Genomic DNA, 23,616 nt, shown 5'->3' on the forward strand with positions numbered 1-23,616 from the left:
TCTTTGCTAATTTCTGAATTTTTTTACACTTTGGTATTTTGCCAAATTCAGTTTAGGTGATTGCGCTGATGCTTTTCAATACAGATACGTGTACGAAATATAAAAATAATTTATGAGTAGTTTGCGACAGTGAAGAAAAAAAATTCTTAATCGAGCTTTTAACCCCGTCATTCTGGACCATGACGTACTCTGCTTGTTCAGTCTAGTAGCCTCATGGTTGCAAAAGAAACTGCTATGGCATCGAATAGTAGATTAGACTATCTCCGGCCCGGTGATCCAGTGATTAACGCGTCGACCTCACAGTCCAGATGTACTGGGTTCAATTCCAGCTCCGGCCTCCCTCTGTGGAGTTTGCATGTTCTCCCCGGGCCTGTGTGGGTTTTCTCCGGGTATTCCGGGTTCCTCCCACATTCCAAAAACATGCATGGCAGGTTAATGTAACACTCCAAATTGTCCCGAGGTGTGAGTGTGAACGCGGATGGTTGTTCATCTCTCTGTGCCCTGCGATTGGCTGGCAAGCGGTTCAGGGTGTCCCTCGCCTACTGCCCGAAGACAGCGAGGATAGGCTCAGCACCCCCCGCGACCCGACCCTTGTGAGGATAAGCGGATCGGAAAATGCATGAATGAATGATTATCTCCACTTTCCCATTGCCTGCAGGAATTTGGCTGTTGGTATCGGCATCCAGAATTTCCCAGAAGGCCTTGCAGTAAGCTTGCCACTTCGAGGCTCGGGCGTCTCAACGTGGACAGCCTTTTGGTGAAAAACACACACCTTCTTCAGGAGTCATGAGCACACTCAAAACGGAGCCAGACATGAGCTTTCAGTCATTGCACCTGTTTCCGGTCTCCATCTCAGGTATGGTCAGCTCAGCGGCATGGTGGAACCCATTGCTGGGATGCTGGGCGCCGTCGCCGTGGTGTTGGCCGAACCTCTGCTGCCATACGCCTTGGCGTTCGCCGCCGGGGCGATGGTTTACGTGGTGGTGGATGACATCATACCCGAGGCTCAAGTCAGGTAAGAGATTTAAGATGGTGGTTTTGGTAATCAAATGTGGATTTAAAGGGGAAGTCAGCGCAGCCCTACTAGCCTCAACATGGTATTCTGATTCATATGGCATTTCCACTCTTGTTGTCCGTAGTGGGAACGGGAAGCTGGCCTCCTGGACCTCAATCTTGGGCTTTATCGTAATGATGTCACTAGACGTGGGGCTAGGCTGAATCACCATGGCGACCGGCATCACGCCAACAAACAGCCCCCATAGCCATCATTACCACAACATACCTGACCTCAGTGTCAAAGAAGGGGACCAAGTCACATTTTTGTCGGGATGTAAATACTGTAATTAGTTGGCCATTTTCCCTCAGTGCTACCCGTTGCCATAGCAATAAAAACATGTGACATCACCCTAAATGTCACATCTACTGTACAGCATATGAAGGATAGGTTCTGTTATCTTATGCAAGCAAATTAACGTCACTGTGATTGCGTTGCACATTGTTGAATCACAATGTTATGCAATGACGACGCACGCACGTGGACAAGATTGTTGTTCCCTCTCTGTTAATGAAAGAAATAACTTCAATCTGACAAAAGAAAGAACATTTATTCATCAGTGAAAATCAGCAATTGCCTTCGTGTTGTGGTCCAACGGAATTGTTTTGAAAACCAAACTCGGGGAAAATAAGTTGACGATTTTGACCTGTTCATCCACGGTGTGTCCTCAAATTAGCTTCACAGATGTCTCCAAACTTGTCGTCAGTCGCTTGGCTTTTTGAAAGGGTGAGGCGGATTCACGGTGCTGTTTGGTGACAAGCCGTGTACTGTACTACACTAAACGCGGACCAGAAGAAGCAAAGGCGTTGTCTCAGCAGATTAGAAAGACAAGCACATTAAAGCGAAAGGTATCATTCGACATCTGTAGGCAGCTTGATGTTCCGTTGACGATAGTTGCATATATTATTCCGTTATTTAAGATTCGTGGCACTGGAGCCAACCTCCCAGATTGTGGCCTCGATTTGCAGTATTTACTTTTCATTTTGAAACATTATAATAACTATTGTCAGATTCACTTTGGGTTTTTCTTTCATTCTCAAGACATAACAACAATTTTATCCGCATGAGTATTGACACTGCGATAAAAACTTTTTTTTCCCGCCAACATCATTTCTGTACAGTTAGGTCCAGAAGCATTTGGACAGTATTTTTTAATTGATTTTTGCCATTATATAACGAGCACATTGGCTTTTAGACATTTATTTATACAAGTTGCTTTCTCAGCATATTTCGGGTCATTTATCTTCCTGTCAAGTTGCGATTGGCTCAGTGTGAACAGAGGGTGTAGATCTATATTCCTCGCAATTAATTGTCAACAGCCACATCATCAATAAACCCCACTGAGTCTGTTCCGCATGCAACTATAAATGTCCACATCATACCACGATGATGTGGTATGCTTTGGATATGCAGTCCCAGTCAGTATCCCATCACATTTCACTGAAGCAACTCGAGGTTTGTTTTTTTATTTTTTTTAAATGGGAACTAAAAACTTCCCAATGGTTACATAGGGCACTTGATCTCAACCCAGCCGACCATGCTTTTCGCTTACGGGAGACAAAAACACAATCAAACTGCAAGTGAAGGTGGCTGGCGAATGATCTCGTTCGATAATGTTTGGTGTTGTCTCCAGACTTCAGGAAGTCATTGACTGCAAAGCTTTTTATCTGGGTGTTAAAGAATTATGCATAGTTGCGTATTCACAACTATGTGACTTTGAGTTCAAAGATTCTGGAGGTCCCCAAAAATAACAGTCGATATTTTGCATAAAATGTCCATAGTTTGTAAGTAGTATGCATGGTTGTGTCTCGAGGCAACCTCAGAAACCCGCTGTCCAAATACATCAGCAACTAACTAAATGTATTTTCAGATGGAAAAGCATAATTTAAAAGTCTCGCTTTTTCACAATTTTCAATTGACTTTGATAATCGAAGTTGTCCAATTTTACACGTTAAATTACTGTCAACTTCGTTTCGTTGTAGTTAGAGCTTCCAGTTTTCTTGCGAGTACCTCATAGTGGCAATACTTGAACTTTGGGATATATTGGACTTGAACAATTTGATCTTTGTCTTATATTTTACACATTATTCCTTGAAGGAAGAAGTTAAATCCTCACGCAAGCTGTAAATATATTGTTTAATGGTATGCCGCAATGTGCAAATTTATTAAATGTGACTTGTTCGGACATGAAACTGATGAAAACAATTGGCCAAGCCCAATTAAACAGTCGTGCCTTCTTTTCTGTTGCTCTACTGCCATCTGCTGGCCATAGTGGTCAGTTCCGTCAAAAACAAAATGTTGATGCCGATTTACTGTACATGTGAATTGTTTATTTAAATAAACAGTTCAGTCTACGTAACCAGTCACAACACGAATGATATATTGATTTATCGTACACGATTCATTTATTTAATGTAGTAAGAGAGGCCGTCATTACGATGAATCTCTCAACCACCCACATTAAAATATGCAAATTCGCAGTAACCATTTTTGTTGCTTTGTGTTTATCTGAGGTAGGTAATTTTATCCTTGAAATGTTTGGGGTTTTTTTGGTTACTTTTTTTACATAAAGATACTGTCGGTAAATGGTTTAAATTATTTCTGTGTCACACTTGAAGTTGGGGTTTTTTTTTTCATTTTGCCAAAATAATGGCCATTTAATCGGTTTCGTATCGAAAAGCTCTGTTGTAAAAAAAATATCTTCTATGTACTAAGACGTATTAAAGGGGCAATATTAGAAAAACAATGACAATACAAGATCAATTTTGACAAGGGTCGCATATATTTTGGAAAAAAAAGGGCATCTTAAGTATTGTCACACTTTGATTAGAATAAAGTTGTACTTTTTTCAGTTAAGTCATTGTCGAGATTAAAGCTGTAATATTTCACAGACAAAGTAATTAAACCAAATGAGCAGAGCCAGTAATGTCTTTATTGTAGAAATAACTAAAATTTTGACAATACAACCTTTCACCATGAAAACAAGACAGCTTTTTAAACGTAGTATTTATTCTTGTAAATCCTGTGAGTCTCACTTAAATTTCATAATGTAAATTTCTTTTCACTGTGGCTCTAAAGACCTCATACTTGAGATGCCTAACTGAATAAATAACTACAAAGCCACGCATAGATATGTTTAATGTGTTAGACTTGTGATCACTAAGCATGAGTAGAACGAGGTCAAAAAAACAAGACACTTAACAATTCAGAACCCACCAACATGATTTAACATGTAGCTAGAGAATCATAACTGGGAGCGGCTTGTACTGCAAGAAGTTAATGAGACTTGTTGGCATGTCCAACTGCTCGATACAGTGCATCTTGTTGATCTTTTTGAGGTATCTCCGCACCGCCAGTCGGCACAGTGAAGTCAAGGCCTTGGGATTTCCTGTGGAACAGAGGACGAAGCAACATGTTAATTCCTTTCTGTAAGTATCTTTTTTAATGACCCATAGCGCATTCAATAATTCAGCATTGTTAAATTCAGTGTTGTTAAAATAGTGCTGGGTATGTACATATACAGTAAAAGTTTTAGTCTTTAATGAAGCTAACTTACAATTTTGGAGAATGTATGAGGAAAGCTAAAAGCAAAGTCCACAATACGGCTGACGACCCGCTGTCGGCCAGTGGGATAATTAAAACCCATAGGTCCGCTCAATATGATATATGCGATACCTCTTTCCTGCAGAAGCAGCTCCACGGCCTCGTTCTGCTTGGTGGACTTTTCGATGATGAGCGTGGGAAGGTAGACATTGGCGCCAAAGTCGATGAGGAGCTGGATATACTCAACACCGCAACCGTGCCTCAGACACATCTCCAGGACTGTTTTGGGCTGCTTGATGGTGCTCAGCAGTCTGGCATAGGCGCAGTTGTAATCCGGATCGGCACCATAGAGGAGCAGAAGTTTGAAGCACTCGATGTGTCCGTACACGGCCGCCAGGTACAGCGGGCCGCTCGACACCCTGGCACTTGAGGTCCACAGCAGGACTCTGGAGCGCGAGTTGGCCTCGGCGCCGTGTTTGAGCAGTTCCTGTAGTATCTCGACGTCACCGTCACGAGCGGCGGTCAGGACGGGGGAGCAAATGTTGTAGGCGCTTCCGTTGGGGTCTGCGCCGGACCGGAGGAGCGCTAAAACGCAGTCTAGGTACTTTCCGCGCACTGCGGCGAAAAGCGGCGTCTGGGCTTTGACGTCCACGCAGTCCACCAAGGCGCCGTGGGTCAGCAGGACCTGCAGGCAGCTGAGATGGCCCTTGGACACCGCAGCGTGTAGAGGGGTGCTTGCGATGCCCCAGCCCCCTCGATAGTTGATGACCTTCTTGTAGATTTCCTGGCACAGCATCTCATCCAGGAGTCTTTCATTGTTTTCCAACGCTGCTTGGCGGAGCTGGGAGATCTCACGACTACTTTCCTCTTCTGTGGTCCTCAACTTCAGCATAGAACCTACTGGCAAGACACACAAAGATGATGTCAACTGGAACACAGAAAGGTACCTACCTACCACTTGGAGTCGTGAAAATAATCCAAATTTCTGATGTCAGCGAGGTGTTCATTAAAGTATGATTGATTGATATTTTAGTTATATAGTATGTGACATTTTGAATTTGACATGTACTGCATCTTTTAAAAGAAGTCGACGTTTTAAATATTAAAACACGTTCATAATAGTGGACGATCAGGAAACTGATTAAATACAATAAACTTTAAATTACTAACGCGGTAAATGTCACTCTGTCTACAGCGGCTAATTGAAATCTCATACATTAATTACATCAAAATCTACTTCTCTAATTAGTCTTCACGATCACGGAAATAATGACGATTGATCCTAAGCTAAAGCGAACGTTAGCGGCTAAATGTAAACAAACAGTTACCACCCACGAATCGTGCATTCCGTTCATTTTTTGGAAAAAAAAAACCGCTGTCACAAAAAAATCTCGTCTTACTGTGTATTAATTACTCTTTGCTTTTGACATGTGATCACTGAACAGAAAAGGCAGCGACTTTTTTCGAGGTTTTACCTGCGATGTGTCACCACAGGCCGTCCACTTTTCCTGGTTTACTTTTCGTCGGGATTGCCTTGACGTTCGAATTCAGTTACAAGTGTACATTACTGCCCCTCCTGTCTCCATGTAGAATTACACCTTTATTTCTGTCGATTATTCCAAAGAAAATACAAATTACCGGTACATACAATTAAAAATATTACGTCTAACACTGTTTTTTAAAAAAAATCTGGACATTAATATATTTAAAGTGATACTATATGTGGACATTAATATATTGAAAGTGATACCATAGGCTCATCAGTTACATTTTCACCACTGATTGACTGCATGGGAGTGTTTGCGTATGAATAACAATCTGACAGTGTGGTGTCCAAGAACTGTTACTTGAGATATTAAGGTTGATAACAACGATAAGATCTCAATCAGATCCATCAGAACAAAAACACAATTGTTTCCATGGCGATGGACTGAAACTTTCCAGGTCAGGTTTGCTTTCTCACCCCCTTCAACTTTATGCCCTCTCTCTCTCTCCAGGCAACAGCAATGGCATCCTTTCATTTAAAAAAAAAAACAGGCCTTTTTTTTGTATGTACGGCACACTTTGGTTAGTGATGAGGTTGTGTGTGTGTGTGTGTGTGTGTGTGTGTGTGTGTGTGTGTGTGTGTGTGTGTGTGTGTATATATATATAGAGAGAGAGAGAGAGAGAGAGAGAGAGAGATTTTATTTTTTATTTTTTTGGGTACAAACGTGCCCCCCCCCCCTTTGTGCCTTGTGCGACGTTGTGTCTGTCCATTCCTTTACAACTGTCTAATGAGCCGTGTGGGCCTCCTCTGTCCAGTCTGCTTCTTTCTATGGCTGTTGCTGGGAGACAAAGTAAAATGTCACCCAAGCGCTGTGAAGAGGCTTTTTGAACAGACACATCAACACAAATGACTGTGGGACGACACAGGACATAATTGTGAGGGGGTAAAGAAACATCAGGTTCAAGATGGGGGAGAGTGCGAAGCAAGATAATTGGGTAGACTTGTTACTTTTTTCCTCTAAAACTGCACTGAAGATGTAAGGGAAGTCGAGGTATTCGGAGCTGCTTCTTTTGCGCCTCATATCGAGCAAGATGAGAGTCATACCGACTCCACAGAAGCAGGCGTGGGAGATTATTTTCATGCTTTTGATCAGCACATCAGGAGGTGAGAAGTTTGTTGTTGAACTTAAATTGCGGCGGCTATTTTTAAAAGCTCTGTTTATGTCATTGGGCAGGTATTAGCGAGTGGGGACCAGCCCCGGGTGTGTCGTCTGCCTTTCACCCAATAAGTTGGGATCGGCATCAGCTTTCAACATGGATGAGCAGCTGCATTGCACTCTGATGTTAATACACAAATAGAATTAATTACATTCAGTGTTTGGCTCTTTCTCGATGACACAGTTATTTCCTAAGCACTGTCATTCCGTTTTTGCTACATTCTGTTCATTTCAGAAATAAGACGCCCAAGTATTTAGAGCCCTGAATACTGAATTGACATTGAAATAATCATTGCACATGACTGCATGAGGATACAATCGTTTTGAATAGTTGATGACGCGTGTGCTCAATCGTTCCTTTTTTTTTTTTTTTTTTTTGCGTGTGAATCTGAAGGCCCCCCCGCACAAGTCAGTTCCTGTCCCGAAGGTGCTCACGTCCACCTGCCCAGCCTGCGATGCTTCTGGCTCTCTGAGAAGACGTCCACGTGGTCTGAGGCTTTGGCTTCCTGTCAGCGGACTCGCGGAGGATGTGTGGCAGTTGCCGACACTTTGGAGCTGCAAAGCTTCCTCCACCACTTCTTCCCAGTGTGAGTCGACAACGAACTTAAAAAGTGTTTCTTTGTATCATTCCATTTGAGATCAAATGGATTCAGGGTGCAATCTCAAAATACACCAATTTGAATTTTGGAGTGAAGACCGAACACATTTTTCGTCCAACATTGTTTCCCCAATTAGTTTTTTTTTTCCTCCAATGAATTTTTGTATTTTTTTGGCCATTGAGAAAAGGCCAAAGCAAATTTTTAGCCATCGAGTGAAAACCTTGAAAGCGACATGTGCAATACATATGTGTGATGCAATATGTGTCATCACACTTTTGCAAAACTCCTTGCTAAGACATGCATTTTCTTTGTCCAGAAAAAACACGGTGTGGGTTTGGATTCGGGGAGTGAGTGAAGATATACCAGACAAGGCCGGGTTTGTGGAGTCAACCAGTCCTCCATGGCGCAATGGAGGCAGGGACCAACATGAAGTATGCACTCAGATGGCTTTGGGGATGCCTGGACAGTGGAGGACGACCCCCTGTGCTAAACAATACCACTTCTTTTGTCAAAATGACTTAACTGGTAAGATTTGAAGCTTGAGTATGACAGTCCATAATTGGAACACAATTTTCGAATATTTCCATCCTGTACTTGCTATTTTTTTTAATACGCCCCAGAGTGTTTACCAGAACTGGAGAGTTACGTTGTGGGAGTTGTTCTAATGACTGGCGTCTACCAGCGGATCCAGATCGCTCCTTTAGCTACTGTCCCTGATGTTGAACAACTTGCAGTGGAGGTCAGTAAAATGTCCAGGTGGAATGTCTGCACTAGGGGCACAGCAGGCACCAGAAGAACCCTTTCATGCACCCTGTAGCCTCATAACATGATAAGCTGTCGACTGTAGTAACCGCTGACCCTGAAAGGGTTAAGAAGATGGCACCCCCAATTGTGTTTTATGACTCTGGAACACAGAGTCATGGTTCAATGGAGAGAATATGAATGAAGACAACAAAGAAAATGTTCTCCAACTACCAAAACACGCCACAAGATGGTGTCAAAGCACTTTTTTTTTGGAGGGGGGGGGGGTCTAAATGAAATTCCAAAACTCAGTTCAACATAGTTCCGTGGCACCAAAATGCCACAAGATTGCATTTGACGTATGCAATGACGTTCTTATTTTGTGAGGTCCTCTTTGGAGAGCTCAAAATTGTATTTTAAAAAAATAACTCGGGATGGTCAAATATTTGACGGTTTCAGTATCCTGAAACTAGTACTTGTCCAAAAAGGTTTTAAAAGATCAATTTTTGACGGCCTGGAGTGTGACCGTGACTGTTTGTGGTCCACAGATGCAGCTGTTCCCTGGTTTGTGGTTCAGTCATGCCGGTCAAGTGACATCACTGGAACTGGTGGTCCAGCCCAGTTCAACTTCCTCTTCGGCCCGCATTCAAATCCTTCGACCCTACTGTAACCCCAACTACCACCTTGTACCTCCGGGTAAAATACAGTTCATCCTGATTTCTGTCAATGTAACACATCCTAAGAGCAATATACTCTCTTTGCTCCGTTAGGTTGCAGCTCTCTGATGAATCCATTCAGCTGCTGCTCAACGGTTCCACTGTGCAACACGACAGGAGGGTGCGGCACGGGCCAATACTGGTGTCATATTCTCGAAACCTGCCTTGCCAACGATCGCCCCTGTTCGCCCTACACCTCAGCGGCAGTGGAACGTGGGTTTGCGTTGCCACCCAGATATGCAGCGACCGCACCTTTTTATCACTTGGTAGCGGACGTACCGCTGAAAATAAGCCCCGTCACACGACTGCAAACGTTAAGTGTGAGTAGCGAACGTGTGCTGTCTAAATGAGATTTTCACTCATTAATGTTCATGCAAAATGTATTGATGACCTTAACCAGGCAAACATCCCCTTGAATGCACACGATAAACCCACCGATTTAACCGTCATCCTGAAAAGTTTTTGGACATGTGTACATACATTCCAAAGTTTCACCCTACAAAATAATTTACCGTCTGATAGCATACTGATTGGTTTCCGGCAATTTTACATTTTTTTTAAATTAATAAAGACACAGTCTTACATATTGGATATCACTGTAGGTTGTTCTTCCGGAAGGAGCCGTCAATGTGTACCCCGACGATATTGTTGCCGTTCAACACACCCGCGACCGCGGAGCCTTTCTGCGCTGCCTCGCCAGCGAAGCTCCCCTTAATTCCCCGTGGCGACAGAGTTACCTGTCTCTCTTGGGGACAAAGTGGGGTGGCTGGTGGCAGGGAGGCCTCACTTTCAGGCCCCAAGGCGAACACTGGGTGGATGGCGTGGTGTGTGATCTCAGATTGCTTTATGAAGACACTCTTAATGGAGCAAGAACTGAGCAACGGCGGATGTTGGAAATGACCACAGCCTCTGACGCGAAGTCCCTGACTCGTCACGTGAAATCTACATTTGGGCTGAGGATCATCCATCCTCCACTGGATGAAAAGAACCAGATCCACCTTGCACTCAATGTTGCAACACTCATTGTTGTCACGGTACTATCAGGAGAGAAAGTCACATGTTCATGGTCGGCTCCGGTGCTCCGGACTGGACTCCCCTTCGGCCGGTCTTGCCCCGAAGATCTGCCCGTCTGCAAGACATGTTCGGAGGATGTGTGGTTCTCGTCCGTGACTCTGGTCTCACCTTCAGTCGGGGTCCAGATGCTGAATATCAGTGTGGCAGATGCAATTCGGTCTCAGACTTTGACCGTGACGCTGCGTAGCTACGAGGCAGTGTCGGGACTCAGCGTGGAGCCAGGCAGACACCAAAGGACGCTTGTTGACATTCCTCAGGTTGGACTACAAAAGCACGTCGCCCGCTTTTCAAGAATTTTTGCAAACCGATGCCTTTGCGTTTTCTCACATTGTGCTCGCAGTCCTTTACCGCCCAAGTGGCGAGTGGCTCGTCTGTGACATTCTCGTGGGTGATTGACAACTTGGAGGCGTTTGCTGATGAAGGAGAATCTTATAGTGTGGTGTTCAAGAAACCTGCCGAGTATAAACTCAAGGTAAGATACCTTTGAAAGGGTTGTCATTGTACTTTTTCAACATCATTTATTGCAATAACAGGTAACGGCGTCCAACCCCGTGAGCTCCCAGAGCGTGCAGCTCCTCCTGACTGCGGATGAAATGAAGCCACTGGGCGAGCCTGAGTTCATGTACGTCAGGCGGGTGGTTGCCGTGGGTGCCGCACACCTTTTTACCCTCAGGGTCAAAGTGGACATCGCCTTGCCAACGACCTTCAGGTAAAATATGCTTCTCATATGTCCGCACACTGGGCACACGCTGGACCTGCAATCTAAACTGATCCAGTACAAGTGTTGTAAGAAAAAAAATGATTTTGCAAGGACAATGTTACTTGGCAAAGAAGGAAGGATACATCACTTTGAGACGTGTTAGTCCAACAAAATCAGTAATGTATATGCTGGAGAGTCCTGTACCGATGCTGATGTGTAGATTCTAAGTCACGGTTTTAATTTTGAATCTATTCACGCTTTTTTTATTTTTACTTGTGATTTTGAGGGGTATGGAGAGTTGGAGATTCTAAAGCTGGATTTATACGGCAGGTCCAAGTCCCTAATTTGGATTTAATGCCGATGTCCAATTAATGCCCTCCCCACACCCCCATTTAGGATACCCTCCACATGACTGCACTGGCTGCAACTGTTTCCAAATATGCCACTTGAGACCAAACAAAAATACCGAGTGAAGAGGCTACCTTCCAAAATAATTTTGCACTTAATATCACTTCCTACACGAGTTGATGTATGTCTGTCATGTAGATGGGATTTTGGCGATGGGAGCAGCAGCGTTCTTCACACCGTGCCTGCTCCATGCGACACTATGGAGGTGCTTGCAGAAAAAGGAGAGACACAAGTCTTTGTGCGGCACTCTGTGAACTTCACCTACACTGCACCAGGTAAACACTCCTGTCTATTAATACCTTATATTTACTTCTATTTTTTGTGCTGTTGTTCTATATGACACAAATAACAAAATGTTTCATCATCTCCCCTGTGAGTTTGCCGTTTTTATTGAATCAAGCTAATTGAAACGTATCCGGTTTTCACGATTGTAGGGAACTACGACCTTCATGTGGGAGTTTCCACCCAGTATGAAGAAGTAGACAAGTCGATCAAGATTAGCGTCCGTCCTCTGTTAAAACGCCTTTTCCTTAACTCCTCCGCTCTGGTGGCTGTTGTCAATGAAATGTATCTCCTGGAAGCCTTCACCGATCCCGTCGTGGACAATGTCATCTATACTTGGAATTTTGGTGACAAATCCAAAGCCGTCCAACGTTCTGACCCAAAAGTTGAGCACACCTTTACATCTGCGGGAGAGTACAACATCACATTGTGTGCCAACAACACTATTTCTATGCTTACCATCTGGCTCGTGGCGGACGTTTTGGAGAAAATAACTGGACTGAGTGTCAGTTGCAACGGACCCAGTGAGTTGGGCTCCGTTACAGATTGCAGAGCTACCGTTGCAACTGGTACGAGGCTTATTTGGGACTTTGACTTTGGTGATGGATCCAAGCAGGGAAACCTGGCTGATGGCTCGGTTTCCCAAATCTACAAGTTTCAAGGCAACTACACAGTGAGGATCAATGTCTCGAATTCAGTGGGCGAAGCTCACCAATCGATCAGCGTGGTTGTCTATAGGTTAGCTGTTATAGGAGTGACGCCGACTGAGTGTGTCATGACGGGTCGAAACACAGAGTTTTCGGCCTTGCTGAATGGAAACGTATCCGGGCTGGTTTTCCATTGGCTGTTTGGTGAGGGAACTCGTGCGACTGTGGTGACAGGGCGATCGGCAGCGACGCACACATTTTCCAGCCCAGGGCTTTTCCGTGTTAGCTTAACTGTGAAAAGCTCTCTTAGCACCGCGTCCTACAATAGCACCGTCTGTGTTCAAACGGCAATAACCGACATGTCAGTGCGTCCGTCTCAAGATGCAGCCGCCGCGGGAGATGAAATATGTTTCAGCGTGTTATTTTCTCCAGAGCAGACAACGATTTGCCAATTTAAGTGGCTCAGTAGCTCTTCCAGTCAAGCTGCCGTGACAGAACATAGTCAACAATGTTTTACTTTCAGAGATGAGGGCATTCAAAAAGTATTTGTCACGGCGAGTAACAACGTAAGCAGCAAAACAGCCAGCGCTAGCATCGCCGTTCAAAGACCTGTCAGCAATTTCTCTTTAGCGCATGCTAGTGAGACCGTGACTGTCAATACCTCAGCATCATTTTGGGTTGCTAGCTGCACTGGCAGCAATGTGTCTGTGTTTTGGGATTTTGGAGATGGTTCCCCGACAGAGCAGCAACAAAATGTGTCGCACGTCTTTACGGCGACGGGGGAATTTACAGCCACCGCCACCGCGTTTAACGCAATTAGTCGGGAGTCTGTGAGTCTCAAGGTGAACGTCTTGCGTCCTGTTTCTGACTTCAGTCTTCAAACCAAGCAGCCGTTCAGCGTGGTCGGAGAAGAAACTTTTATCACAGCAGTTAGCAGCGACGAGTGGACCGCCACCTACTATTGGACAGTGGATGGTTTGGTTCCAACACAAGAGGGAACTCGAGAGTTTCGATTTGTTTTTCCCGAAGCAGGACAGTACCAAGTGAGAAGTATCGCCCGAAACTTGGTGAGCAGAAGGGAAGCTGTGATTTTAGTTGAAGTCTTCGAGAGAATCGAAGGTCTTCACATGCATTGTCCTGCATTGGCCAATATGACATACTTACCGACCCATGAGGACGTGGTGTTTGTCGCTTCCGTCACAAAAGGCTCCAATGTCACATATAAGTGGCTCGCTACCCCAAAAACAATCAAGCATCAGATTCCAGCTGATGGAGAACGTTTTCAGTTGGTCGTCGAAACCCCCGGTCGGCTTACGATTCAATTAAATGCCTCAAACATGTTGGGCGAGAGCACCGGCGTTGCTTCTTTTGTGGCTGTGGAACGGGTAACAAATGCACGCATAACAGCGCAGACAAATATCGTGGCAGTGGGGAAGTTTTTACATATTTCGGTATCAGTCCTTACGGGTTCTGACCTGAGGTACTTTTGGTATGTGGATTCTGATCTTGCGCTCCTTGAGACGGACTCCCCTTTTTTTCGTCACAAGTTCACAAGCTCAGGGGATTGTTTGGTTAAAGTTCTCGTTCAGAACACAATCAGTCAATGCGGTGACACTAAAATCTTTACAGTCCAAGAGGAAGTAAAAGAGGCGAGCTTTCAAATCGGTGGCAAGATGTTTCCGTTTCATCTAAGCACAAATACCGCTGTGCCATTCCGAGGAGTTGTCCGCCAAGGTAGTCATCTACACTGGGACTGGAAAGTTAGCCACGCCACAACCGCCATTTTTTCGGAAAGCAACCCCGCGTTTACCTACACTTTTCTCCACGAAGGCATCTACGGAGTGTCCTTGAATGTCTCCAATGCAATTAACTGGCAGGAAGTTACGCACCGTGTCATCGTCCAGGATCGAATCGAAGGCCTCACCCTCAACGTTAGCAGGGATGCTCTTTGTACTCGGGAGGAAGTTACTTTCATCCCAGCAATCCGGAGAGGAAGCAATGCAAGCTTCATTTTGATGTTTGAAACTAAAGACTGGAAGCATCGTCAGGATGTGATGGAGGGATTGTTCACCACATCGAACCTTCCAGCAGGGACACATGTTGTTCAACTGACAGCTTGGAATCAGGTGAGCAGCGCACAGACGTCAACCCAAGTTCAGATCTTCGAGAATGTAACACCCGTGCGACTCTTAACCCCTGGCCAACACGCCATCGAGGCTCTGAAGGAGGTTCATTTTGAGGTGGATGATGAAAATGAGTTTTCGGTTAACTACACCTGGATATTTCACTTGGAAGATACTGAACCTATGTGGTTCAAAGGAAAAGAGGTCATCTTTACCCCGTCAATCAATGGCTCGCTGTCACTGACCGTGCTCGCAAGCAATGGCGTCTGCTCCAAGATGCTAAACAAAACTCTGACAGTTGAATGGCCCGTGAAGGAAGTCCACCTCCTTTGCCACTCAGAACCCGTATTTGCTGGACATGTTGTGCTATTTTCTGCTAAAATTAACGGAGGGAGCAACCTGAGATACGCGTGGTCATTTGGGAACTCCGTCAAAGACTGGCCCTCGCATCTCAGTACAGTCAATCATACTTTTGGCAACGCTGGGGTTTACGTTGTTCTGGTCAACGTCTCCAATGGTGTCAGCCACACGTCTGCGCAACTGCGCATAGACGTGGTGGCGTTGCTTTGCTCCAGCCCTCAAGCGTCACTTATCCAGAACCGGCCAACTATCTTCAGATCTAGAGTGAGTTTCTTTGAAGCCAACGTGGCGATTAACTGCTCTGCCTACAAGGCAACATACCAGTGGGAGATATTTCGAGCGTCCGATTGTACCGATGAGAATCTGGACCTCACTGGGAAACGAGTCCCTCTCAATGGTACAACGTCACCTTTTCTCCATCTCCCAAAGCGTTCTCTCGATGTGGGACAGTATTGCCTTTTATTCACCCTTTCATTCCAAGGGACCCCTCTGCTCGTGCGTCAAAAAACTAAAGTCACCGTGGTGAGCTCCCCGTTGGTGGCCGTCATCAAGGGAGGTTCACGTAGACTGTGGCCAAGCACCCTTGACCTCGTTCTGGATGGTAGTGGATCTCAAGACCCTGACGCAGACCAAGATGGAGAGGATGCATTCCAGTATCGCTGGACTGTCACCGTAGAGGTGGGTTGCCTCTTGATCGAAGCATACGTTGTATCATTCTAAGTTGGATATTGGAACCTACGGAACTCTGCTTTGACTAATTTCACTCACTATATTTGAATTCACAGAAGTCCACAGTTCCTATTGAGAGCGACGGTAGAATTGTGACGGTACCCAGCAAACAGTTACATCCTGACACCATTTATGCATTCACCCTAATCATAAATAAGATGGGAAAGACGCCGGCATCCTTCACGCAGACAGTGAGTTTTGACTATCATGGCTTTTCACTGACGTAGCCCCTAGCTATGCCTTCATTTTTTTTTTTTTTTTATGTCTACCCTCTGTTGAGGTAATTGTGTGTGAACCACTACAACTTCCTGTGTTTGTGGAGTGGGTATCCTGTCCAGGCCACGCCTGCATCATCCTGTCTGGGCATTGTGGAGAGTGTGATGACCATGCTCAGGTATGGGTTCCACTTATTTGAGCATATCAATTGGGAAGTGAGAGTATTTGGAATTCAGTGTAACCTCAAAGGGAGGACATAATCTCTCCATGTTGTTTTTCAACAAGTGTGGAGAGGCTGATTCCTCCCGAGAAATTAACTTGCAGCTAAATTCTGTCATTAGGTTTTGAAATTAATTGGATACGCCGTGCTTTGCAACTGTCATCACAGTACAGTTGGAGCGTCGAGGATGAGACAGGCGCGACATTCGACCTCGACAAGGCTGCCCCCTCTGCAGGAAGACACTCGCCGAAATTGATGTTGCCTTCCGATGCGCTGCTGTCGGGTCACACGTATACCTTCACTCTCAATGTGACTCTCCCCGGCAGTGGGAGGTGGGGCAGTGCCAGTCAGTCGGTTGTACCTCACAAGCCCCCTGATGGAGGTCGGTGCGAATTGCACCCAGAGTCCCACGTCCATCCGTTGGGGACTGTAGTCACCTTCAACTGCACGGGTATTCGCGCACTGCACCACGCCACACTGCCAAGTCTGCGTTATGCATTACGCTTTCGTTTCGTATGTACTTTTATGTTCTGTTTTACGGCAGGGTGGAGCGATGACGAAAGCATCTCCTCCGGGCTCATCTATACCTTTCAGGTTGCACTGTGCCATCCCATCATGTGCCCTCTTCTCACGCTGTACAAGTAAGCCGAACCTCAAAACTGAAAATTACCATCCATCCGTTTTATCTCTCACTTATCCAAATATAACTTTTCAGTAGTCTGTACAGTATGTGAAGATGGATTATTTCTTTCCCAAGGGGTACTCGATCAACTTTTGGCAGCCTCGTTCCGGTGGGCATTCCTGTGCCGGGACAAAGCAAATCACTTATCACAGTGATTTTGATCATCGAGGACAATCTTGGGTCAAGTGTCGTTGCTCTAAACAGGTAATCCACAACAATTATGAGTTACATCCACGTTTTCTCTGTATTGGCAAACATCCCTTTACTTTTCAGAACTCTGAGTGTCCAGAGTCATCGAAATGTCACTGAGTGGCTTCGAACAAAGAGCCAGAAAGACATGTGGGCCTTTGTCCAACATGGCAACCCTCAGGAAATCATCCCATATTCCATTGCGCTCACGAGCCAGCTCAATCAGGTAATACCCAAGACCAGATAGATCGCAGGCATGGATGGACAGAATATTCCGCTCTTTTTAGTGGCTGGGGGCGTAGTTTAGTTCCATAGATAATCAATCAATCAATCAGTCAGTCAATCAAACCTTTCTTGGTGTAGCACGTTTCATAAATCTAAAACCAAGAAACTAAGTAGGATTTATTTAGTCATTTAGTTATTAATCGGACATGGCTGGGCAAAAAACAAAACAAAACAAAAATTCGCAGTCACGTTACCTATATATTAGTTATGTGACTGTCTCATACTCTTGCCGACAAAAAAAAAAAAAATGGCTGGATTCAAACCAAAGCTGTGTCTTAGTGTGTCGTCAGTCCACAACAAAAATAAAAAGAATTAATGTCATTGTTCTATTGCGTTTCTTCAGTACATGCATGGCTAATTTCCCATCACATTATGATGTTCATTTATACCTTGATCTCCCAAAGCAAGATTGAAGTAAAAAAAAAAAAGACACCAGCCAAAAGCTTTACTTTTGCTTCCAATTTCATCACTTTTTTTTCACCCTTTCATCCAACAGATGGCGTCTGGACAAAGTACCAGTGAGCTCAACATGAAGAAGGAGATAAGAGAAAATGTTACCAAAGCTTTGCTCTCCCTCCCCGTTTCCTCCATGATGGATGTTGACCAAATCAGCTCAGCTTTAGTCCAGTCCACTGTACGAATGTACTTTTCTCTCTCCATCCCATCATTCATTCAAACCTATGAAAAAAAATAAATAAATAGTCACGGTTGAGAATCATTCACCAGGTCCAGGACAATACACCAGCGTTTGTAACCATGCTTTTTATTCCCCAGGCTGTTCCTGCTGAGTTAATCTGCGTGGACTGTCAGGAGAAGGTTCTCGAAGCAATTGGGAAGATGATTCATGTCATGGAGGAACACAAAAGTCCTGCCGGTGGAGTTTCAGTGTTTGACACGGGGAAGAATATCCTTCGCATTGTAGGTAAGGTTGCAAAGGCCGCAACGTTCACTCATTCTCCATTCCTCCCAAATTTCTAGAAAATGTAGCTGATCAGAACTGTTGGAATTTTTTAGTTTTATTTTTTAAGAACTGAACTCCACATTTTGGATACAAACACAATGATGAACGTGATGTGTCGTCATTTAAGCAGATCTCACCGATGGAATCTGCAGCATAAAAGCCTTCATCTGAACACTCCTTATTCAAACGAATGTGAATTCTTGTAATGACATTTACACATGAGTATGTCCTACTTTAATCAAATTATTTTATTAAATAGTGCCAGGAAATATGAGCATCCATTTCACAATCATCATGAATACAAAATGACCGAACAGTGAGCGAGAGCTCCTCAACTCACTAAATCAGAATTTCTTGTCACCAAGATGCCACTAAATGTTGTCAAAGTCATTCTTTTATTGCACAAAAACAGCAAATAGATGAGTTTTTCAATGAATGATGGAGTTCCAAAAAAAAAAAAAAAACCAAATCATCTGTATTAACTTTGCAAATTCTTATCTCAATTTGCATGTTTTTGTTGACAGGTAGCTCTCTGGCATCTGCATCATTATCAACCTTTGCCTCAAATTCTCAGCACAACTACTCCAGAACTCTGCAGGCCGCGTCGGTCATCACCTTGTCAGCAATTAGCCAGGCAGGGGCGTTAATGCGCTCCCTGATGCATTCACCCGGTCCTGGCGAGGTGCCCCTTTCATTCGTCACGCCTCATATCAGTACAGCTGGTTTCTATGGCGACCCCTCCAACCTTCTGTGCTCGAAGCACACAATTCCTTCCCAGTTATCAACTCCGCCATGTCCATTTCAAATCCCGTCCTCACTCACCACTCACCTTAAGAGTCAGCGCTCAGAACTGGCGCAGGTGATTTTCGGTCTGGATGAGTCGAACGCTTTGCTGGCTGCAGCCGACCCTCCGATCTCGACCAGTCTGGTTGCCATGGAGATCACCACCCCGCAGGGCGAGCCCATACCCGTCCAGGATCTCGAGCCTGACCAGGCTATTCGAGTCACCCTGCAGAGCAAGTTCCCAGCGGGGAAACGTGACGCACGTGGGGATGGGAGAGTGGATGGACATACGAATGGGACATGTGCCACTGTTCCGCTTCCGCTCGAGCGATGTCAGAATTTTACAATAAGAACTGTGGGCGGCCTGGATGAAAATACAGGTTTATATATCTCTTTCAACTTCAGCCTGTTACCAGGTAAATAATAATATCTTTCTTTGACATTTCAATTCCATTATGGCATTTCACATCATTCCCGCGGAATTTGCCATTTCTATCTAACACATCTGAGTGTTTTAATTATGAGGTGTTAAATACATGACGCTTCTCTAGGAGTTACTTCAGAGACCGCGGGCTACGTTAAGATAAAAATGACAAGCGGATCTCAGGATTCCTTCACGAAAGAGTGGATCGTCAATCTTTCGGCTCGCCACACGTTCACGGAGAAAACGATATTTCTTTCTCCGCTGTGAGTACACTTTGATTCTCAACGTCATGCATTATTTTAATTGATGTCATTCCATTTTTTTTTTTACCTCGGCCAAACAGAACTTTCAGGGCCATCTTTTTTATCGTTGTCTGGACCCTCCAGCAGACTCCAAGATAGTCCCTCATCCGTGAGTATACACACAAATACTTTTCCTGCTGCTCTTCAGCACCAGGTCTTATTCATGATCGCCTATTCTTGAATGATTTTTTTTTTTTTTTAAAGACTCTGTCTCTCAGCCTGACTTCATTCGAGGTCCAGGGCGGTCCTGTTGCCGTGTCGTTATGTGTCTTCAGCTCTCTTTGTCAGTACTACAGCATCAAGGAGAGGACTTGGAGTAGTGAGGGTCTCAAACCATTGGAGGGCACCACACTCCAAACGGTGCATTGTCTGACGCACCACCTCACCATGTTTGGGGCCAGTTTGTTTCTTCACCCCGGGGCAGTTGTGCTCCTGCCGCCTGTATGTGGCCTAATTCAGCACACATGAGTAGTGACAAGCGGAAGTCACCCGGTAAATATCTCCCCTTTGGAATTATGCTCCATGTCTTTCCAGGCAGCTGATCCCAGTCTTAATGTGATGGTGGCAATTGTATGCGCTGTCCTGATCCTGACTCACCTGCTGGTGGGACTCATTGCCCATAAATTGGACCACCTGGACGGCCTGAGGCTGAGCCAAGTGCCCCTTTGCGGTCGGGGAGGACTGTACCACTACAGGGTGCTGGTTAAGACCGGTTGGAGGCATGGAGCAGGTCAGCAAAAGTGGCAATAAAAAATAACACGTTTCATAGCAAATGCTGAACGTTATCCCATCAGGCACCACAGCACATGTTGGCATCAGTCTGTATGGAGTCAACAAGAGCGGCTCTCGTCATCTGCAAAGGGTTGGAGCTTTTCAACGTGGCAGCCTCGACCAGTTTCATTTAGAAACAGACGTCAGCTTGGGGGAAGTTTGGAAAATTCGGATCTGGCATGACAACACAGGTACGTGGGGAGAGCGGAAAGGTCCAACGTGTCTTCTTTCTGAATGCTGGCCTGTTTATATTATGAGCATGTATTTAGCCCAAATATATATGCCACATGTATTTTGTCCACGTTTCAAATATGTTGTCATAAATCTGTTTTTAAGAAGTGCATGCTATGCGTCCCCCAGTAGCACTCGTGAAAAATTGCGGCCCCCTTCATCATTGGAGTTGCACATCGCTCCATTTGACTGTCCATGTAGGGTTGGATCCATCCTGGTATGTTCAGCACGTGGTCGTGTGGGACCCTGTGACAGACCATATGTTTTTCTTCCTGGTGGATGACTGGCTCTCTGTGGAAAATCCAAAGAATGGTACAGTGGAGAAAGAAATCCTGGCCTCATGTAAGATTACTTGACTTCCAGCTAGCAAAAGAATAACCTCAAGTCAACTCCGAAAACGTTTGACTCTTTCTTCCCAGGTCCGGAAGAGCTTTCCCAATTTCGACGAATCCTATCCTCCCAGTTGATTTTTGGAATGGTGGAGCACCACCTGTGGTTGTCGCTATGGGAACGCCCCATCCACAGTGTTTTTACTCGAGCTCAGAGGGTTACCTGCAGCGCTCTCATGCTCCATCTCTATCTGGCGTCGGGTGCTCTGTGGTATGGGGCCGTGGGTACCCAGGGACACAAGTAAGAACCGAATGACCATCAAGGCAGTGAAATGGATGCAATAACAGCATTAAAATAATTTGCATTTGATGTGTTTCTACAAGTGGACCAGTGTCAGCCAAACTGCTTTTCAGTATGGAAACTGTCGCTGTGGGGATGGTTGTTGCAGTGCTGCTCTTTCCTCTCCAGTGTTTGATCTGCTTTTTGTTTAGAAAATGCCACAGTCAGGTAAGGGAACATTGTCCAGCTCGTCTTCAGCAACTAATTTGTTGAGCAAGCATCGTCAAACATAACATGCTTGATTTGCTTTTGCGGGCCAAATAAAATGACGTGGCGGGCCAGATCTGGCCCCCGGGCCTTGACTTTGACATCATGCTCTAGTCTATGGGCTTCTTCCATTTCGCCAATGGATCAAAACGCCGGCACGTGCTGGCAGCGGCAACCCTCTTGACTCGAGCCCCTATTTTCAGATGCTTTTCTGACCGTGAGAGTGACCGTATCTGTCCCACACATTTATTCAATACATTCAACAAACTGTTGAATGTCCATATCGTGGACATTCAACAGTTATCGTGTTTAAGGACAACTGTTGAATGTCCTTAAACACGATATTGAAAAAAGAACAGCAACGCCTCTTGTGTGAGTGCTCACGCCAACTGCCCAAGTCCAGCAATTGTCACTGGAGGCACAGGAAATATACACACTCAGCTAATTATTGAAAGAGAAAATCAATGTAAAGCACAGACCATAGAACTACAATGGAATATCATTTAATATAATCATAAGATCTTTTTTAAAAAAAAAAAAAAAATTCCACTTGCAGGAGAAGGGACAGCATGGGGTGGCACTGCCTCACTTGCCTACCCTGACCGGATGTCACTGTGTTATCGAGTCTTCATTTAGCATTGAATGTGCGTTTGTAATGCAGGTTATCGTGGACACGTCAGTTCCTTCACCGGTTTGTTATTCTGTGGAGATGGATGTCTACCTCGGCCAAACAGAACTTTCAGGGCCATCTTTTTTATCGTTGTCTGGACCCTCCAGCAGACTCCAAGATAGTCCCTCATCCGTGAGTATACACACAAATACTTTTCCTGCTGCTCTTCAGCACCAGGTCTTATTCATGATCGCCTATTCTTGAATGATTTTTTTTTTTTTTTGCAAGTTATTGGAGAGCAAAGGTTTTGACTCCAGCATCCTCGACTTCTGGGCTGCTTCTGGTTTGGTGCCCCAGACCGATGACATATGCCAGGAAGCGACTGCGACTTCCTGGGCATCGTGCGACAGCCTGCTCAAAGAGTCTGAAGACCTCGAGCTCTGCGATGCCTCGCTTGCTTTGTGCGCTACACGCCAACTGAGGAGGAAAAAAGCTCGCATGCAGCTTCACCTGACCCCACGCGCCTCCTCTGACCCACCTGCTGCCTTTCTCCATCCCCTCCAAAAAGACATTGTGGACTATCACTCCCCTGCGCAGGAGCAAGATACTGCCAAACCACTGCTGGCTCACAACCACAATATGAAAAACTTTTTGACTCTGTCCGGTAAGAAAATATTCATCCAAGGTTGTAACAAAAGTAAATCAATTTCACTCCGCACAAAAGGCTTCAACTATAGTTTCCCGTGTGTTTTTGTCTTTCAGAGGAGAATCTTCTGATGTCAATAGAAGAAGCAACAGAGGACACTTTGCATTTCACCAAAAACAACTCGGACAGCGGTCGGGACTCGCCTACGACCACCTCAACATTCTCAAACACGTAAGGCCAACACAGTACATCTCTCTGCTCTTGTTTACTATCATTGAAGACATGACATGAGATTCATCTGATTAAATGTTATTCTTGTTTTGTTTTGTGTTTTTTTTTTCTCAGCCAGAGCACCTCATGTAGCAGTTGGTGGGATCACGCTGACGATAAATACCACCGTGAGCTGGAGTATTTGACTTTCGAGCCACATTCCGGTCCTTCCCAATGCGAGGCAAAACTCAATCGATGTCCATCTGTACTTTCTGTGGACTCTGTGGCCGGCACCTTCCTGCCGAGTCCTTCCCCTGACTCGACAAGATGCTCCTCCACCACGCGCATCGGTACAGAAACTTGGGTGGGGAAATGCAAAAATGAATAGCTGAAGTAAAGTCTTTGAATGAAGAAATCAATCACAGTATGTATAGTAATAATAGTAATCATGAAAATCATAAGTGAGTAGAAACCATGTTGACACTCAAACACTTTGATCCAAAGCATTTTTGATTGATTACACGTCAACTAC

At 45.0% G+C, this 23,616-nt stretch overlaps 4 protein-coding genes across 10 annotated transcripts in view; 3 read left to right on the forward strand and 1 right to left on the reverse strand.

Annotated features, from left to right (window-relative positions):
- slc39a11 (solute carrier family 39, member 11) overlaps positions 1 to 2,365 on the forward strand; it is a 62,275-nt gene extending 59,910 nt beyond the window's left edge. For all 5 annotated transcript variants that reach the window (XM_019863505.1, XM_019863501.1, XM_019863502.1 and 2 more), the window contains exons 8-11: positions 659 to 757; positions 857 to 1,015; positions 1,140 to 1,818; positions 1,927 to 2,365. In XM_019863505.1, the coding sequence (XP_019719064.1) occupies positions 659 to 757; positions 857 to 1,015; positions 1,140 to 1,218 (337 nt within the window). In that variant the 3' untranslated portion in view covers positions 1,219 to 1,818; positions 1,927 to 2,365. The remainder of the gene's footprint in view (positions 1 to 658; positions 758 to 856; positions 1,016 to 1,139; positions 1,819 to 1,926) is intronic.
- A 1,599-nt stretch (positions 2,366 to 3,964) lies between these two features.
- On the reverse strand, positions 3,965 to 6,178 carry LOC109512033 (ankyrin repeat and SOCS box protein 12-like). Of its 2 annotated transcripts, none has more exons than XM_019863508.1 (3): positions 6,073 to 6,178; positions 4,730 to 5,494; positions 3,965 to 4,442 (listed from the first exon to the last, which is right to left on the reverse strand). In XM_019863508.1, exons 2-3 carry the CDS (start codon positions 5,487 to 5,489, stop codon positions 4,291 to 4,293), a joined length of 912 nt encoding a protein of 303 aa, XP_019719067.1. In that variant the 5' UTR covers positions 5,490 to 5,494; positions 6,073 to 6,178; the 3' UTR covers positions 3,965 to 4,290. The 2 variants fall into 2 exon arrangements, with proteins under 2 accessions (XP_019719067.1, XP_019719066.1); XM_019863507.1 differs by having other exon boundaries at positions 4,730 to 5,497; positions 6,073 to 6,174.
- On the forward strand, positions 5,459 to 19,749 carry LOC109512025 (polycystin-1-like). 2 transcript variants are annotated; one of them, XM_019863494.1, is made up of 21 exons: positions 5,459 to 5,540; positions 7,694 to 7,886; positions 8,215 to 8,423; positions 8,519 to 8,637; positions 9,188 to 9,335; positions 9,410 to 9,675; positions 9,958 to 10,686; positions 10,770 to 10,901; positions 10,963 to 11,138; positions 11,676 to 11,812; positions 11,972 to 15,627; positions 15,735 to 15,869; positions 15,959 to 16,072; positions 16,283 to 16,565; positions 16,659 to 16,755; positions 16,872 to 17,000; positions 17,070 to 17,211; positions 17,767 to 17,904; positions 18,045 to 18,192; positions 18,756 to 19,430; positions 19,566 to 19,749. In XM_019863494.1, exons 1-21 carry the CDS (start codon positions 5,516 to 5,518, stop codon positions 19,703 to 19,705), a joined length of 7,791 nt encoding a protein of 2,596 aa, XP_019719053.1. In that variant the 5' UTR covers positions 5,459 to 5,515; the 3' UTR covers positions 19,706 to 19,749. The 2 variants fall into 2 exon arrangements, with proteins under 2 accessions (XP_019719053.1, XP_019719052.1); XM_019863493.1 differs by lacking the exon at positions 5,459 to 5,540 and adding an exon at positions 6,833 to 7,247.
- Positions 19,750 to 20,039: 290 nt separating this feature from the next.
- Positions 20,040 to 23,616, forward strand: part of LOC109511997 (uncharacterized) — a 9,445-nt gene continuing 5,868 nt past the window's right edge. Inside the window, exons 1-10 of the mRNA XM_019863436.1 lie at positions 20,040 to 20,181; positions 20,275 to 20,470; positions 20,535 to 20,702; positions 20,944 to 21,084; positions 21,162 to 21,372; positions 21,456 to 21,579; positions 22,280 to 22,420; positions 22,517 to 22,892; positions 22,991 to 23,105; positions 23,220 to 23,448. Of these exons, the coding sequence (XP_019718995.1) occupies positions 20,128 to 20,181; positions 20,275 to 20,470; positions 20,535 to 20,702; positions 20,944 to 21,084; positions 21,162 to 21,372; positions 21,456 to 21,579; positions 22,280 to 22,420; positions 22,517 to 22,892; positions 22,991 to 23,105; positions 23,220 to 23,448 (1,755 nt within the window). The 5' untranslated portion in view covers positions 20,040 to 20,127. The remainder of the gene's footprint in view (positions 20,182 to 20,274; positions 20,471 to 20,534; positions 20,703 to 20,943; positions 21,085 to 21,161; positions 21,373 to 21,455; positions 21,580 to 22,279; positions 22,421 to 22,516; positions 22,893 to 22,990; positions 23,106 to 23,219; positions 23,449 to 23,616) is intronic.

The sequence above is a fragment of the Hippocampus comes genome, unplaced genomic scaffold (genome assembly GCF_001891065.2).
Source record: "Hippocampus comes isolate QL1 unplaced genomic scaffold, H_comes_QL1_v1.1 scaffold91, whole genome shotgun sequence".
NCBI classification, from domain to species: Eukaryota; Metazoa; Chordata; class Actinopteri; order Syngnathiformes; family Syngnathidae; genus Hippocampus; species Hippocampus comes.